Source organism: Mobula hypostoma, chromosome 21 (assembly GCF_963921235.1).
Source record: "Mobula hypostoma chromosome 21, sMobHyp1.1, whole genome shotgun sequence".
In the NCBI taxonomy this organism is placed as follows: domain Eukaryota; kingdom Metazoa; phylum Chordata; class Chondrichthyes; order Myliobatiformes; family Myliobatidae; genus Mobula; species Mobula hypostoma.
Genome location: NC_086117.1, coordinates 52,762,189 through 52,779,145, shown reverse-complemented (window position 1 = coordinate 52,779,145; position 16,957 = coordinate 52,762,189). Strand labels below are relative to the sequence as shown.

General features: G+C 44.4%; 1 protein-coding gene across 11 annotated transcripts in view; it reads right to left on the bottom strand.

Moving 5' to 3' along the window:
- Positions 1 to 16,957, bottom strand: part of LOC134360022 (membrane-associated phosphatidylinositol transfer protein 2) — a 307,102-nt gene that overhangs the window by 104,505 nt on the left and 185,640 nt on the right. For all 11 annotated transcript variants that reach the window (XM_063074026.1, XM_063074020.1, XM_063074022.1 and 8 more), the window contains one exon: positions 11,571 to 11,924. In XM_063074026.1, coding sequence (XP_062930096.1) covers positions 11,571 to 11,924 — 354 coding nt within the window. The remainder of the gene's footprint in view (positions 1 to 11,570; positions 11,925 to 16,957) is intronic.

Genomic DNA, 16,957 nt, shown 5'->3' with positions numbered 1-16,957 from the left:
TAAAATACTTTTGATTTTCACTGATAATCACTCTGAGCTTACTTTCTTTTTATTTCCATAAGACTATAAGATATAGGAGCAGAATTAGGCCATTTGGCCCATCCAGTCTGCTCCACCATTCCATCATGGCTGATCTATTTACCCCTCAGCCCTAACCTCCTGCCTTCTCCCCGTAGCCCTTCATGCCCCGACTAACCAAACTCTGCCTTAAATATACCCAATGGCTCGGCCTCCACAGCTGCCGGAGGCAATGAATTCCACAGATTCACCACTCTCTGGCTAAAGAAATTCCTCCTCATCGCGATTCTAAAAGGACGCCATTCTAATCTGAGGCTGCGCTTTCTAGTCTTAGAAACATCTTCTCCACATCCACTCCAGCCTTTCAACCCTCGATAAGTTTCAGTAAGATCCCCACCATTCTTCTAAGTTCCAGTGAGTACAGGTCCAGACCCATCAAACACTGAATTTTCTGTAATCTGTCTTGTCCTCACCGAGTTTAATATCCTGGCATCTGTTGTTTGCTCTAGTTTGCACTCACTGGCTCTCCAGGGAGTTGTGGCTTTAATTATCCAACCCTTCTCTCTCATGGGAAAGTATCTATGCTGCCCCTGACCCATCTCCAGCTAAAGACCAGCACGACGCTATTACAGCTTGGGGCATGGAGTCTGGAGTTCAACACCGGAATCCTCCGTAAGGAGTCTGCACGTTTACCCCGTAGAATACCTGGGTTTTCTCCGGGTGCATGTTTCCTCCCACAGTCCAAAGACACATTGCTTTAGTAGGTTAACTGGTCATTGTGATTAGGCTATGATTAAATTGGGGTTTGCCGGGGTGGCTCAAAGGGCCGGAAATGCCTGTTCTGCACTGTATCTCTAAATAAATTAAATAAAGACCCCCAATTGTTCAAATACAGTTTTATCTGTCAAACGTTGCTTCAAATTACCCCAGCTACATTCGTCCTTACCGTTGGCCCTTCTCCAACAGACTATTTATATCTTAATGTCCTTTTCCATGGCAATTTTAACCCTTTCTGCTGACAACCACTGTGCCCTGTGACTACGCATTCCCTCTGCAACACATCCCGCTTCAACAACATCTTAGAGGACAAGTAGGTGGTGAAAGTGTCACAGTGATCTAAACAAGAACAGCGCTAATACTATTTTTAAATGCTGATGCAAAGTATTGCACAAATGTTTCAATTCCTTAGAGAACCACCATAAGACATAGGAGTATAATCAGGCCATTCAGCCCGTTGAGTCTGTTTGGCCATCCGATCATGGCCGATTTATTTTCACACAGTATGCCTGCTAGGAATGGAAAGAGGAATAGTAAGATTGTGGACTTCAGTAAAGGGTAAGCTGAGAGAACATATACCAGTCCTCATAGAGGGACCAGACATGGAAAGAGTGAGCAATTTCAAAGTCCCGAGTGTCAATATCTCTGATTATCTATCCTGGACCCAAGCTATTAATGCAGCTACAAAGAAGGCATGACAGCAGCTATATTTCATTAGGAGTTTGCGGAGATTTAGTATGTCACCAAAGAAACCAGCAAATTTTTTTACAGATGTAGTGTGGAGAGCATTCTAAATGGCTGTATCACCATCTGGTATGTGTGGGGGGGGGGGAGCTAATGCACAGGGATGAAATAAGCTGCAGAGAGTTGTAAACTTAGCCAGCTCCATCATGGGCATTAGCCTGACCAGCATCCAGAACATCTTCAAGGAGTGATGCCTCAAATAGGCAGCATCCATCATTAAGGACCCCCGCATCACCCAGGTGATACCCTGTTCTCACTGTTACCATCAGGGAGGAGGTACAGGACCCTGAAGACACACACTCGGCGATTCAGGAACAGCTTCTTCCCCTCTGCCATCTGACTTGTGAATGGACGATGAACCCATGAACACTACCTCACTACCTATTCTCCTCTTTTTGTACTAATTTTATATATATATACACTTCTTATTGTACTTCATACTTTTTTATAATTATGTATTGCATTGTACTGGGGCCGCAAAACAACAAATTTCACGACATATGCCAGTCATATTAAACTTGATTCTGATGCAGTTTCAAATGGGTGACATCTTTCCAACATTCTGGATCAAGCAGAATTACTCTTGTGCAATATTAGACCTCTTCCAAGAGGCCCACAACCTTGTTGTGGTTTGGAGCGTCGTGTGCCTCAATGACTCAGAGAGCTATGCTCCTGGTGTCAGGGTTTTATACTTTGGCTCCTGGTAGGATCAACCATGCCAAACAGGTCAAAGGGTGGAGGCCAGACTAAGAGTGGTCCACCGATCCTTCAGGTTCAGCTCAAGGCTAACAACACTGACTGGTGAAACAAAATTGGTACGGAAACAGCAATGAAGAATCCTTCTACATCTGAGTGTGATGGTATTCCTGAGTCTCCACCCGGGACTTGCATGGCCAACAATAGTGAAAACAGAGAGGAAGCTACTGGCACGAGGAAGGAAGCCTGAGCACCACCAGAGATGCAGGACCTTCATTGCTGCCCTAAGCACCAGTGGTGTAACCGGCAGTAAATAAATATTAGGCCCCCACAAGGCCACAGGATGAAGGTCAATCCACTGACATCCTTCGCACGGTCAGTTGGCTTGATCGTGTTCACGCGGTCGGTATGGTATCAGACTGCTCAGTTCACTGAACAGTCCGGCATATTTTTCCCTAACAGTCGTGCTTAGTTTAGATTCCCTGCTGACCGCAGAGAGGATGGGAAGAGACGGGGAGGTTCAGCCTCATTGGTATTCCTCCATGAATGCTGCAGCTCTCATTTTTTTGCCCAACGAAGCCAGTTTGAATGACAAAAGTGAAATGACGCAGCCACAGACGTCACGGCCACAGGGCTGAGGATTTCTATATATAGCCCACATCACAAGCAACAGATGGCGTCAGTATCGCAGATATATCAGGAGGCTTTCAGCAAAGTCATAGCTCAAACTGCCAGAATTCTGCCTGGGAAACGGGCAAACACAATACATAATGAAAGATCCATTTGTCTATAAAAACACGCACAGCTTGATCCCACAGTCTGTAATTCAGCTGTCAAGTGACAATTCCTGCAACTATGAAAAATATTCAAAGACACAGCAGACCATTAAACAAAAATGACTCTGATTGGAAATATTAATATACCAGACTGTTTTAGTTGGGTCTGTGTTAAAGTAGTGTGCATCTAATACAGATGAACTGTGATCTTCCTGATGGCAGCAGGGCTAATATCTGTTCCTGAATCTGGTGGTGTGGGTCCTGAGGTTCTTGTACTTTCTTCCCGATGGTTGAGGGGGTAATAACTGTTCCTGAACCTGGTGGTGTGGATCCTGAGGCTCCTGTGTCTCCTTCCTGATGTCTATGAAGGCTGTCAGTCATCCAGGTCATTGTATATCAAGCAGCAGTAAATCAAGGCAACTCGACTTGCTGTGCTGTCTAGAAGACATTTCGCCACCCAACCGGGAGGCTTCTTCAGTTCTGATCCATGGTGGACAGGTTTCCGGTTTATAAACGCTACCCCAGCATCTCCACAACAGTTCACATCCATGCAAAGATAAGACTAATGACCCTCTCAATACCTCTATGACTCTTAACAACCTTCATGTGACTGCTATACCTTTAAACAACTCAGAGTTTATAAGCTGGAAAACTGCCAGAACTGAAGAAGTCTCTTGGATGAATGGTGAAATATCTTCTAGATAACACAGCAAGTCCAGTTGCCTTGATTTACTACTGCTTAATATCACCTTCCAGATGACTGAGAGGTAATAACTGTTCCTGAACCTGCTGATGTGAGTCGTGAAGCTCCTGTACCTCCTTTCCGATGGCTGAGGGGTAATAACTATTCCTGAACCTGGTGGTGTGAGTCCTGAGGCTCCTGTACCTCTTTTCCGATGGCTGAGGGGTAATAACTATTCCTGAACCTGGTGGTGTGAGTCCTGAGGCTCCTGTACCTCCTTTCCGATGGCTGAGGGGTAATAACTATTCCTGAACCTGGTGGTGTGAGTCCTGAGGCTCCTGTACCTCCTTTCTGATGGTTGGGGGGTAATAACTGTTCCTGAGCCTGATCTATGAGTCCTGGGGCACTTGTACCTCCTCCTTGATGGTTGAGGGAGACTGGCATTGACAGAGGTGCGAACAGTAGATAAAACTGTACATCTTGTCTGCAGCTGTGTTTTGCAGCCAGTACAATAGTTAACAGATACCATTTTAAGAAACAGCATATTGTTGGTATTCTGACTCTCGCTAGAGATCACTTTTGGAGCTAGTATGTGTAAGTTTGGATGGCAGGGTGGAAATTCGTCTCTACCAGAGGAGGTTCACGGCAGTCATTCCCTTTGCTAGGCTGCAGGTCACCCTTGGGCAAGGTGTAGCATCTGCTTAGTCCCCTGATCAGGATCAGGTGAAGCCATGGGAGCAGGTGGTGGATGGTCGTTCGAGCAGTTGGTGCATATCACGAGTCCTGATTATGTGACCACTGACGCCAGGCAGATAATCTTTGAAGAGTATCGATAACGACTAGGGTCACCCATCTTGTAAAGACACTGCCCAGAAGAAGGCAATTGCAAATCACTACAGTAGAAAAATTGCCAAGAACATTCATGGTCATGAACACATGATCGCCTACATCATATGACAGCGCATGATGACGACGATGTACAAGTTGATGGGACTCCTACGCTACAGCAGTAACCATCCCTCAAAGTGTTGTATTTACCTGTCATGTGCCAAGTCTGTGAGAGGTGATAATAAACTTAATGGCAAGGAACCTCTGATTAGCAATTTAACATTCCAACATGATACACATTAAGATCTAATCTTAACATTTAATACAGCATACTATGTGAGAAGAAAATAAGCATTATTCATACAAAGTGCCTGAGGAACCCAGCAGGTCAAGCAGTATCTAAGGAGAGGAATGCAGAAGAGTTTCAGTCCTAAACATCAACAGTTCATTCCTCTCCATAGATGCTGCCTGATCTGCTGAGTTCTTCCAGCAGTTTGTATGTGTTCCTCTCGATTTCCAGCATCTGTAGAATCTCTTCAGAATCAAAATCAGGTTTTATATCACCGACATATGTCGTGAAATTTGTTTACTTTGCAGCAGCAGTACAATGCATGACGTAATAATAGAGAAAAATGTGAATTACAGCAAGTATACATATATTAGTTAAATTAAATAAGTAGATTTGGGTAGATGGAACTCGTCAGCCTGGGAAGGCAGCCCATCTGATTTCAAACCTCCGCTGCCTTGCGGCCATACCCACTCATGGGAAAGGCTTCGGGAGTAAACTCCGAGGACAAATCCGGAGCTGGAGTCCCTAAGGCAGTTCGATGTCGTCTTCAACCTCGTTCTGGCAACTCCTGCTACGACACTGGTGCCAAGCTATATCGGCCCTTGCCCTTTCCTTGGACAACATTGGTGTCGTGGAGAGGGGAGACATACTGCATGGACAACTGCCGGTCTTCCATACAACCTTGCCCAGGCCTGTGCCCGGGAGAGGAGACTAACGGATGCCACCAAATAAGTAGAGCCAAAATAAAAAAATAAAAAATGTAGTGAGGTAATGTTCAAGGGTTCAATGTCCATTCAGAAATCAGACAGCAGAGGGGAAGGAGCTGTTCCTGAAATGTTGAGTGTGTGACTTCAGGCTCCTGTACCTCCTTCCTGATGGTAGCAATGAAAACAAGGCATGACCTGGGTGCTGGGGGTCCTTAATGATGAATGCCGCTTTTTTAAGGCATCGCTCCTTGAAGATGCCCTGGATACCAGAGGCTAGTGGAGCTGATTAAGATTACAATTCTCTGCAGCTTATTTCGATCCTGTGCCGTAGCCATCCAACTTCCATACCAGATGGTGATTCAGCCCGTTAGAATGCTCTCCATGGTACATCTGCAGAAATTTGTGTGTATCTTGGGTGACATACCAAATCTCCTCAAACCCCTAATGAAATATAACTGCTGTCTTGCCTTCTTTGTAACTGCATCAATATGTTGGGTCCAGGTCAGATCCTCAGATATTGACACACAGGAATTTGAAATTGCTCACTCTTTCCACTTCTGATCCCAGCATCTGCAGAATCTCTTGTGTTTATAATGAGCATGTTTTGATGGTTATGAATAGTCAGATTAGGACAAAACAGCATGTAGTCAAAAGATCAAAGCAGCTGCGTTTTGTAATCTTCCTGTCCTATATTTTGTTCAGATTCCATGCATGAAGCTCCCGAGCGAAACAGAATGTTTGAACTCACCTTGACAAATAGGTAGGTTTATTTTGGGAATTCTGTAATATATAGGACTAGAGGAAAAAACTGTGATTGAAATTTGCACTCTATTGAATTAGAATGCAGAATTGTTATTTTTCTGGAAGTTTAACTTCCCTATGCTTGCTTGTATTTTTATACAATCACCGACACACGTACATGTAAAAATTGCCAGTAATCGCAGTACAGGTACTTCTTCTGTATTTTTCTAGAAGCTTCTTAGTTTTGCTACCATCAGGAAGGAGGTACAGAAGCCTGAAGGCACACACTCAACGATTCAGGAACAGCTTCTTCCCCTTTGCCATCAGACTTCTGAATGCACATTGAACCCATGATCACTACCTCTCTATTTTTTAAAATTTTTATTTTTGCATTACTTATTTAAGTATTTGATATATACTGTATATACTTCCTGTAATTCAGTTTTTTCTCTATTATTATTATGTATTGCAATGTACTGCGGCCACAAAGACCAACAAATGACACGCCATACGCCAATGATTTTAAACCCAATTCTGATTCAGTAGCAGGTGTCATGCCAGTTACTTGTTATTTTGTGCGCAAGGTCTGGGCCTTGGGCCTTGGGCCGCGGTGTGACCTGTTTGCAGCTGCCAGGGGAAAGCCAATGGAACTGGTGCGCTCCACCAGGGGCGAGAAGGCACCACGTCCAGGCTGGAGTCGGTGCTGCCCCCAGAGTTCGCTTGGCAGAAGACAAGCCCTGTTGTGGTCGCCTGCAGATTTCAGTGGCGTTGGATGACTTGAGTTTGCATTCTTTTACTGAGTGGCTGTATCTTTCTACCTTACACGTGCTCTGTGTGCTTTGTGCTAAGTGTGACTGTTGGTACAGTGATTTGCACCTTGGCCCCAGAGTAATGCTATCTTGTCTGGCTGTATTTATTGGTATCCATGTGTGGTTGAATAACAATTAAACAAATTGAATCTGGCTATTTCATAGGTTAATTGTTATCACTGGAAAGTTGTATCTGTAGGCTCAGTATGAGACAACTACGGCTGCTTTCTCCTTTGTCTTTTCTTCTTTCTCTCGCTCTCTCATTTTATGCTCTTGTAATATTTAAATATAATGGCTGTAAGCAGTAATTTTTGTGCCTCATTTTTGATTTCCGAAGATCCATTTGATCTCAATGATATTACATGCAACAACTGTGAGTAACTATCAAGTGACCAGCTTAGATGGGAATTGGGTCAGCATGAATCAGATGGGCAGAAGGGTCCGTTTCTGTGCTGGAACCACAGGAATATTAGCTAGCTAAGAGGAGTAACTGGGGTCATTCAGTTAAACAGTGCAGTTAAGCCAGCCCAAAGAGAAATGTAGCTGGAAGGGTAGCATGTCCTTCAAGGACATGGAGATAGAAAGGTGTCAGAAAAGGGCCAACAACATCATGATGGATACAACCCACCCTGCTCATGGACTGTTTGTCCCACTCTCATCAGGGAAGAGGTTACAGAGCATCCACACCAGGACAAGGAGACTCAAAAACAGTTACTTTCCCCAAGCAGTAAGGCTGATCAACACCTCCACCCACTAACTCACCTCAACCACCACTACTTTATCATTTCCTGTACCTAGCATCACATTTTGGACATCGATCTACATACAGTACTGTGCAAAAGTCTTTGGTACATGTATGTAGATAGGGTGCCTAAGACCTTTGCACTGTACTGCAGTAATTTTATGTATTGCACTGTACTGTTGCTACAGAAAAATATGACATATGTGCGTGATGATAAACCTGATTCTGATCTGGGTCTCTGTTGTGGACTGAGAGTGGGAAGGGGGCAGGGAGAGGGGAATCATGGTTGGGAAAAGGGGAAGAGAGAGGGGAGGGAGAGGAAGCACCAGAGAGACATTCTGTAATGATCAATAAACTAATTGTTTGGAATCAAATGACCTTGCCTGTTGTCTCAAGGCTGGGTGTGTCTGCACCCGCATCATACCCCCAACCCCAGCACTCCTCCTGCCACCTATCCCACATCTCTCCTGCGATGCTCCACTCCTGCTGTTCCCAACATCCTTTACTCCGACCAGATTTACAAGCCTGCTCTCCACTCTCCGTTGATAAATACAGGACTGTGCAAAAGACTTAGGCACCCTGGCTATATATGTGCCTAAGACTTTTGCACAGTACTGTATCCAAGCTATCTTATGTATATATATTTATTATGTTTTAATTATTATTGTATTCTTTATCTTATTGTGGGTTTTTTTGTGCTGCATCAGAGCCGGAATAAAAATTATTTTGCTCTCCTTTACACTTGTGTACTGCAAATGACATTAAACAATCTTGAGCGACAGGCCAGTTCAGCTTGCAGCTCAGCGGGATTTGCTCATTTCTGCTGGACTGAGGCTGTGGCCTGCAACTAGCGGACTTCTCGATCGGCTGCAGTGACGCCTGGCGTTGTGAACTTCAGTTCTCAATGCTGGTTTGCTTGCTTTATCATTGGCACAATTTTTTTTTTCTCTTTCTGCATACTGGATGTCTGAGGGCCTTCTGCTGTTTTTAACGGGTTCGTTTGGATTCTTTGTTTTGTGACTTTCTATTAGGAGGTGAATCTCAAGGCTATATAAGGAATACATATGTTGATAATAAAATGCACTTAGAACTTTGAATCTTGCAGCTTGCAGCCAAGGAATTAGCAAAGCTACAATCAATCAGCACGTCCAAGATCCAGGGTCAGGGAAGGGAAGTTCATACAAAGACAACAAGAATGGAAACAAAACAAGTTCTTTTAGATTAAACAGCACCTGCCACTACCTCAGGGTATCTCAACATATTGCTGTACTTTAGAATACAATCACCACTGGAACGCAAACAGATCATCTGTGCACAGCAAGATTCCACATACAGGTGACCCCCCCCCCCCACACCCCACCCCCATGTTATGGTCATCTGAGTAATGTAAACTAATTCTTACAGAATTCAGAGACCACTACTCAAAAATTTGTGATGCAGTAACAAATTCACAGAATTTATGTGAAATAAAGGACAATAAACACAATTTTTTCCCAACTCTCATTTCTTGAATATGCTCACACGACAGGTGAGAAGTGGCAGATGGAGTTCAATCTGGAGAAGTGTGAAGTGATTGACTTTGGAAGGTCAAATTCAAAGGCAGGATTCATAACAGTGTGGGGGAACAGAAGGATCTTGGGGTCCACATCAATAAATTAATGTTGCTGCAAAAGATGATAGGGTGGTTAAGAAAGTGTGTTGGTCTGGGAATTGAGTTCAAGAGGTGTGAGGTAATGCTGCAACTCTATAAAACCCTGGTGAAACCACACTTGGAGTATTGCGTTCAGTTCTCGATGTCTCGTTACAGGAATGATGTGGAATGTTTAGAGGAGGTTTACCAGGATGTTGCCTGGATTGAAGAACATGCCTCATGTGGCTGGGACTGGATCAGTGAGCTAGGGTTTTCTCTTTGAAGCAAAGGAGGATGAGAGGTGACTTGATGGAAGTATACAAAATGATGAGTCATAAACAGAGTAGACAACCAGAGATTTTAATCCCAGAGTGGCAATGGGGCATAATTTTAAGGTGATTGGAAGAAAGAATAGGGAGAGATTCAAAGCAACACACACAAGATGCTGGAGGAACTCAGCAGGTCAGGCAGCATCTATGGAAATGAATAAACAGTCAATGTTTTGGGCCGAGACCCTTCTGCAGACTTTCTCGTGTTTTTATAGGGGGAGATGTCCAAGGTAGTTGGAGTGTTGGTGTATGGAATATGCTTCCAGGGTTGATGGTAAGGCAGATATATTAGGGAGAGTTAAGAGGCATATTTTGGCATTCAGGATGAGGTAGTAAATTGGAACAGACATTGGCTTTGAGGGAGAAGCCAGAGAGTGGGAGTAAAAGTTTGTTTCTCTGACTGGAGGCCTGTGACTAGTGGTGTGCCGCAAGGATCGGTGCTGGGTCCTTTGTTGTCTGTCATCTGTATCAATGATCTGGATGATAATGTGGTTAACTGGATCAGCAGATTTGTGGATGACACCAAGATTGGGGGTGTAGTGGACAGTAAGGAAGGCTGTCATGGCTTGCAGAGGGATCTACATCAGCTGGAAAAATGGGCCGAAAAATGGCAGATGGAATTTAATGCAGACAAGTGCGAGGTGTTGCACTTTGGGAGGACCAACCAGGGTATGGTCTTACACAGTGAACAGTAGGGCACTGAGGAGTGTGGTAGAACAAAGGGATCTGGGAATACAGGTCCATAATTTGTTGAAAGTGGCGTCACAAGTAGATAGGTTCCTAAAGAAAGCTTTTGCCACATTGGCCTTCATAAATCAAAGCACTAAGTACAGGAGTGGGATGTTATGTTGAAGTTGCATAAAATGTTGCTGAGGCTTAATTTGGAGTATTGTGTGCAGTTTTGGTCACCTACCTACAGGAAAGATACAAATAAGGCTGAAAGACTGCAGAGAAAGCTTACAAGGATGCTCTGGGTTTGGAAGATCAGAGTTATAAGGAAAGATTGAATAGGCTGGGACTATATTCTTTAGAAATAGAAGACTGAGGGCAGATGTGATAGAGGTACACAAAATTATGAGGGGTATAGATAGGGTAAATGCAAGCAGGCTTTTTCCACTGAAGTTGGGTGGTACTACAACCACAGGTCGTGGGTTAAGGGTGGAAGGTGAGGGGAAGGTGAGGGGAAAATGAGGGGACAATTCTTCACCCCAAGGGTCGTGAGAGCGTGGAATGAGCTGCCAGCACAAGTGGTGCATGCGAGCTCGATTTTAATGTTTAAGACAAGTTTGGATAGGTACAGGGATAGTAGGGATGTGGAGGGCTATGGTCCTGGTGCAGGCTGACAGAAGTAGGTAGTTTAAATTGTTTTGGCAATGACTACATGGGCCAAAAGGGCCTGTTTCTGTGCTGTACTTCTCTATGACTCCATTTAGGTAGGCATATGGACACAAGAAAAACTGGGAAGCTATGTGTGAGGGAAGGGTCAGAGCAGCAGTCCCTACCCTTTTTTATACCATGGACCAATGCCATTAAGCAAGGAGTGCATGGACCCCAGGTTGGGAACCCCTGCCTTAGACTGATCTTGGAATAGGCTTATACAGGATGGCACCAAAGAGCCTGTGTGGTGTTGTACTGCTGTAGGTTTATAGATGATGTGGCTTTGCATTACAGAGTGTCATGGTACAGGCCATTTTCTAGCAAAGCAACTTGAGCCCAGCACCTGTAACATGCTCTGCACACAGCCTAATGGAAAGACACAACAAGAGCAGAGGTCACGAGGACCATGAGCTCTCAGGGCTTACCTCCTCTCACTGATGAATGGGATGATTTGGACGACGTGGACCATTGCTTTGTCAGTGCTTTTTCTGTTAAGGAGTCGCCGTAGTCCTTTAGGTTGGCAGTGCTGGAGTCGGCACCTAGGCTGACATTGGCATTGTTGGTGTCCTGCTCTCGCTCACTAGAGAACTGGGCCAGGCCCGTTGGCTCGGTTTCATTGTCATTTACGTTGAACTGGGTCACAAACTGGGCCATTTTCTGGGCCAACATGAGCTGCGTTTCGTGCTCGAGCTGCCGGATGTCCTCGATGGTCAGACCGTACCACTCGTCTTGCCAGCACCACGCTTGCCGGTGAGCCCTCAGCATCACCTTCCTTAAACCTATAATTTATGAAAACACCCTTCAACCAAGCAGGAATGTTATTCCGTGTGGCCTCTAGAGACCTATATTACATCGCAATATTACACTGTACTTGTGACATTCCAAAATAAAAGACAGTAACAAACAAGCAGAAAATGAGAAACTAGAAACCTATTCCATTGTTAAACAACATACCAGGTGACAAAGGGATGTCCGAAATGGTGATGGAATTTTGTAATGATCATCTGTGGTACCAAACTTAGAGCAACCTTCGGGAGGAACACACACCTCATATTCCATCTAGTCAGCCTCCAACCTGATGGATGAACATCGATTTCTACTTTGGGTAATATTTTTCCCTCCCCCTTCACTTTTCTTCATTTTCCCACTCTGGACTGTTAACTCTTCCCAAGGCCCACTCTCCTCTTCTATCAGATTCCTGCTTATCCAGCCCTTTACCTTTTCTACCCATCATCTCCCAGCTTCTCACTTTAAACTCCTCTTCCCCCACCACCTTATTCTGGCATCTTCCCCCTTCCTCTCCAGTCATGATGAAGGGTCTCGGCCTGAAACATCAACTGTTTACTCATCTCCATCGATGCTGCCTGACCTGCTGAGTTCCTCCAGCTTTTTGTGTGTATTGGTCTGGATTTACCTCCTGTTAACAAGGAAAAGGATCCTACATGAATAGTTACCTCCGAAGAATCACACACACAGCAGGTGGGACCATCTGAAGATGAAGCCAGGAATGGACTAACAGACTGTATAGGTGGATACAGGATTTAAACAGCCACCCACTCCTTATGACCCTAAACCCCAGGGATATGCCATTCCACACTTCTACCTACAGGAGGCTCATGATAACTAAAATCCATTTAGTACAAATTTAAACCCATGCCGCTTAATGGATTGGGAGAGGGTTGAGAGTTGTAGGGATGGGGAAGGAATTGGAATTGGAAAGGGAGAGAGGCAGGGTTACTTTGACTGCCAGAAAAAAAACAGTCTCCATCCTCAGAGTCCTGCACCATCAAGGCCATGTTCTCCACTCACTTCTGCCATTGTGAAGGAGGTACAGGAGCTTTAGGTCGCACAGCACCAGGTTCAGGACCAGTAATATACTGGGGCCCCTTATCTAAGAAAGGATTTGCTGACCTTGGAGAGGGTTCAAGGAGTTCATGAAAATGATTCTGGGATTGAACAGCTTATCTTATGAGGATCTGTGAGGATGGCTCTAGGACTGTCCTCACATGAATTCAGAAGAATGGGGGGAGGGGGGAGATCTCACTGAAATCTATCAAACGTTGAAAGGTGGATGTGGAGAGGATGTTTCCTATGATAAGGGAGGACACAGCCTCAGAATAGAGGGATGTTGATTAAGAGCAGAGATGAGGAGGAATTTACTTAGCCAGAGAGTGTTGAATTTGTGGAATTTGTTGTTCACAGGCGGCTGTGGAGACCAAGTCATTGGGTATATTTATGTAGAGGTTGACAGATTCTTGATTAGTCAGGGCATGAAGGGATACGGGGAGAAGGCAGGAGATTGGGGGTGAGAAGGAAATGGATCAGCCATGATAAAATGGTGGAGCAGACTCCACAGGCCAAATGGCCTAATTCTGCTCCTATATCTTGTGGTCTTGTGGTCTAAGATCAGGTTCCTGAATCAGCATGGATAACCTCACTCACCTCGACACTGAACTGAACCTATGGACTCACTCACGTTATAACTCATGCTCTCAGTATCATTTATTTTTTATTTAGTATTTATTATTTGTATTTCTTTGCATTTGCAGAGTTTGTCTTCTTTTGCACTCTGGTAGTTTGTCCAAATTGCTGGCTGTGGTCTTGCATCGATTCTGTTGTGTTTCTTTGCATTTACTGTGGATGCTGATAAGGAAATGAATCTCACAGTTGTACATGGTGACATATAGGTATTTTGATAATAAATTTACTTTGAACTTTTTGAGTTGTGATATTCCAAGATAATCGAATAATTGGCTCCAAATCAGAACTGGAAAACAGCCTTATTTAAAAGTGGGTGTAGGGATAGTCCCAGTATCTATTCATACAAAAGTACAGCACAGAAACAGACCCTTCAGCTCACCTAGTCCATGCCATACGATTTTAAACTGCCTAGTCCCATCAATCTGCACCCGGACCACAGCCCTCCATACCTCTACCATCCATGTATCTATCCAAACTTCTCTCCAACTTTGAAATCGAGCTCACATGCACCACTTGCGCTGGCAGCTCGTTCCACCCTCTCACCACCCTCTGAGTGAAGAAGTTTTCCTTAGGGGGCAGTTAGTCCAGCCCTGGTGCTAGGAAGGTCTGGAACCAAATCATTTGGACAAGTTTGAATCGATTGTAGAAAGCTAGCATAGATCCATTAAATATGGCCAATTGATTTGCTGAAGTGCATTCAATGTTCATAACTGTCGAACAAAAACATTTTTAAAAAGTGTCATGTCACTCGCTTATTAAGAGTGAAATTGTGGCAACAAAAAAAAAATCACAAAGTACTGGAGGAGCATAGCAGGTCAGGCAGCATTGTGGAGGCAGACGTGCATTTGGGGCTGAGATGCTGCAGTGGTCTCAATGATTATTAAACGGTGATATTGTTGATAGTGTTGATAGAGTTTAACCCAGCCAAATGTGAAGTGTTGAACCTTGGTAGGTCAAATTCAAAGAGACTGAACACTGTTAAGGGCACGATTCTTCATAGTGTTGATGAGCAGAGGAAGCTTGGGGACTAAGTCCATCACTCCCTGAAAGTAGCAATGCAGGTTGATAGGGTGGTTAGGAAGGCATATGGCATGCTTGTTTTTATCAGTCGAGGCACTGAGCTCAAAATTCAGTAAGTTATGTTGCAGCTTTATAAAAATCTAGTTTAGCCACGTTAATTTCTGGTTGCCCCATTATAGGAAGGATGTTGAGACTTTGGGGAGGGTGCAGAAGAGGTTTACCAGGATGCTGTCTGGTTTAGAGGGTGTGTGTTATAATGAGAGGCTGTACAGACCTTGTTTGATTTCCCTGAGGGGAGATCCGATAAAGATTTATAAGATGTTAAGAGGCATAGATAGAGTTTTCAAGACTGGAAAAGAAGGGAGTAGACAGGGTTGAAATGTCTAATACGAGAGGGGATGCATTTAGGGTGAGAAGGGTAATTTCAATGGAGCTGTGAGGGGTGCCTGGAACGAGCTGCCTGGGGTGGTGGTAGAGGCAGAAACATTACAGACTTTTCAGAGATGTTCAGGTAGGCACATCAATGAGAGGAAAATGGAAGGATATGGACATCATGTAGGCAGAAGGGATTAGCTTAGTTGGCAATTTGACTACTAATTTTAATTGGGCTGGCAGAACATTGTGGGCTGAAGGGCCTGCTCCTGTGTTGTACTTTTCTATGCTCAATGTTCTATTTCAGCACTTATAATATCTGCAACATGAGAGAGTCTGCAGATGCTGGAAATCCAGAGCAACACACACACACACACACAGACACAGACACACACACACACACACACACACACACACACACAGACACAGACACAGACACACACACACACACAGACACAGACACACACACACAGACACACACACACACACACACAGACACACACACACACACACAAAATTCTGGAGGAACTCAGTAGGTCAGGCAGCATCTATGGAGATGAATAAATATTCAACGATTTGGGCTGAAACCCTTCTTCAGGAATGGAAAAGAAGGGAGAAGACGCCAGAATAAAAAGGTGGGGAGAGGGGATGGACAACAGCTGGAAGATGATAGGTGAAGCCAGGTGGGTGGGAAAGGCAAAGAGCTGGTCAGGAAAGTTATCTATTAGAAGAGGAGAGTGGACCATAGGAGAAAGGGAAGGAAGGTGATAGGCACATGAGAACAGGTTAAAATTAAAATGGGGGATAGGGAAAGTTGGGGGGGGGGGGGTGAAATTTGTTTACCGGAAGGAGAAATCTATATTCATGCCATCAGGTTGGAGGCTACCCAGACGAAATACAAGGTGTTGTTCCTCCACCTTGGCACATGGAACAACACATCAGAATGGGAATGGGAATGGGAATCGGAATTAAAGTGTTTGGCCACCAGGAAGTCCTGCAGGTTTTCTTGATTTACCATCTGCTGGAAATTTGGAATATGGATTAAAAATCTATGTTTACAACTGAGACATTCATATTTCAACCTTTAGCAGAAGTGAGTTCCGGCAAAGGTAATGCCCCAAAGTATCTATTTCCTGCTCAGATGCTACCTGATTTATTGACTTCCCACTGCAGGCTTTTGTTAATTTTGCTCTGCTGGCAATCTAGAATGTAATACCTTTTCTTCCCTCTCCTACTCTTGCCCACCTCCAAGAGGACCACAACCCTGTCATGGTTTAGGGGCTTGTGTGCCTCAATGACCCAGAGACCAATGTTGGCTTTATACTTTGGCTCTTGGTAGGCTCATCCATGCCAAATAGGTCAAAGTATAGAGGCCAGACTAAGAGTGGTCCACCAGTCCTCTAGGTTCGGAGGCTCAACTCAAGGCTAACAAATCTGACTGGTGAAACAAAATTGTTATGGAAACAGCAATGAGAAATCCTTCTGCATTTGAGTGCGACAGTATTCCTGAGTCTCCAGCCAGGACTTACATGACTGAGAGGAGTGAAAACTGAGAGGAAGCTACTGACACAATGAAGGCAGCCCTGAACCTTCACTGATACCCTAAACACCAGTGGCCTCATGGACAGAGTTCCTACACTTGCCCAGGGATTGTCCATTCACCAGCTTCGCACTCAACAAAACAGGACTGCAGTCTACTCTCAGAACGACAGTGGTATGAAGGAAACTTTAAATGTCACGAAAATTACTGTGTTTCAACACCTGAGTGTGTGTGGCACTGGGGCCAACACAAACAATCAGTTTAAATAACATTCCACGACGATATAAGCCACTGCCATATTCTTGCCTGGGAAATTTTGTTCATGTTAAAATGCTTCTTAGTTTTGTTTTTTTAGACAATCCAGGATTCAGTTTACTAAAGAAAAGTCTTTGAGCTATA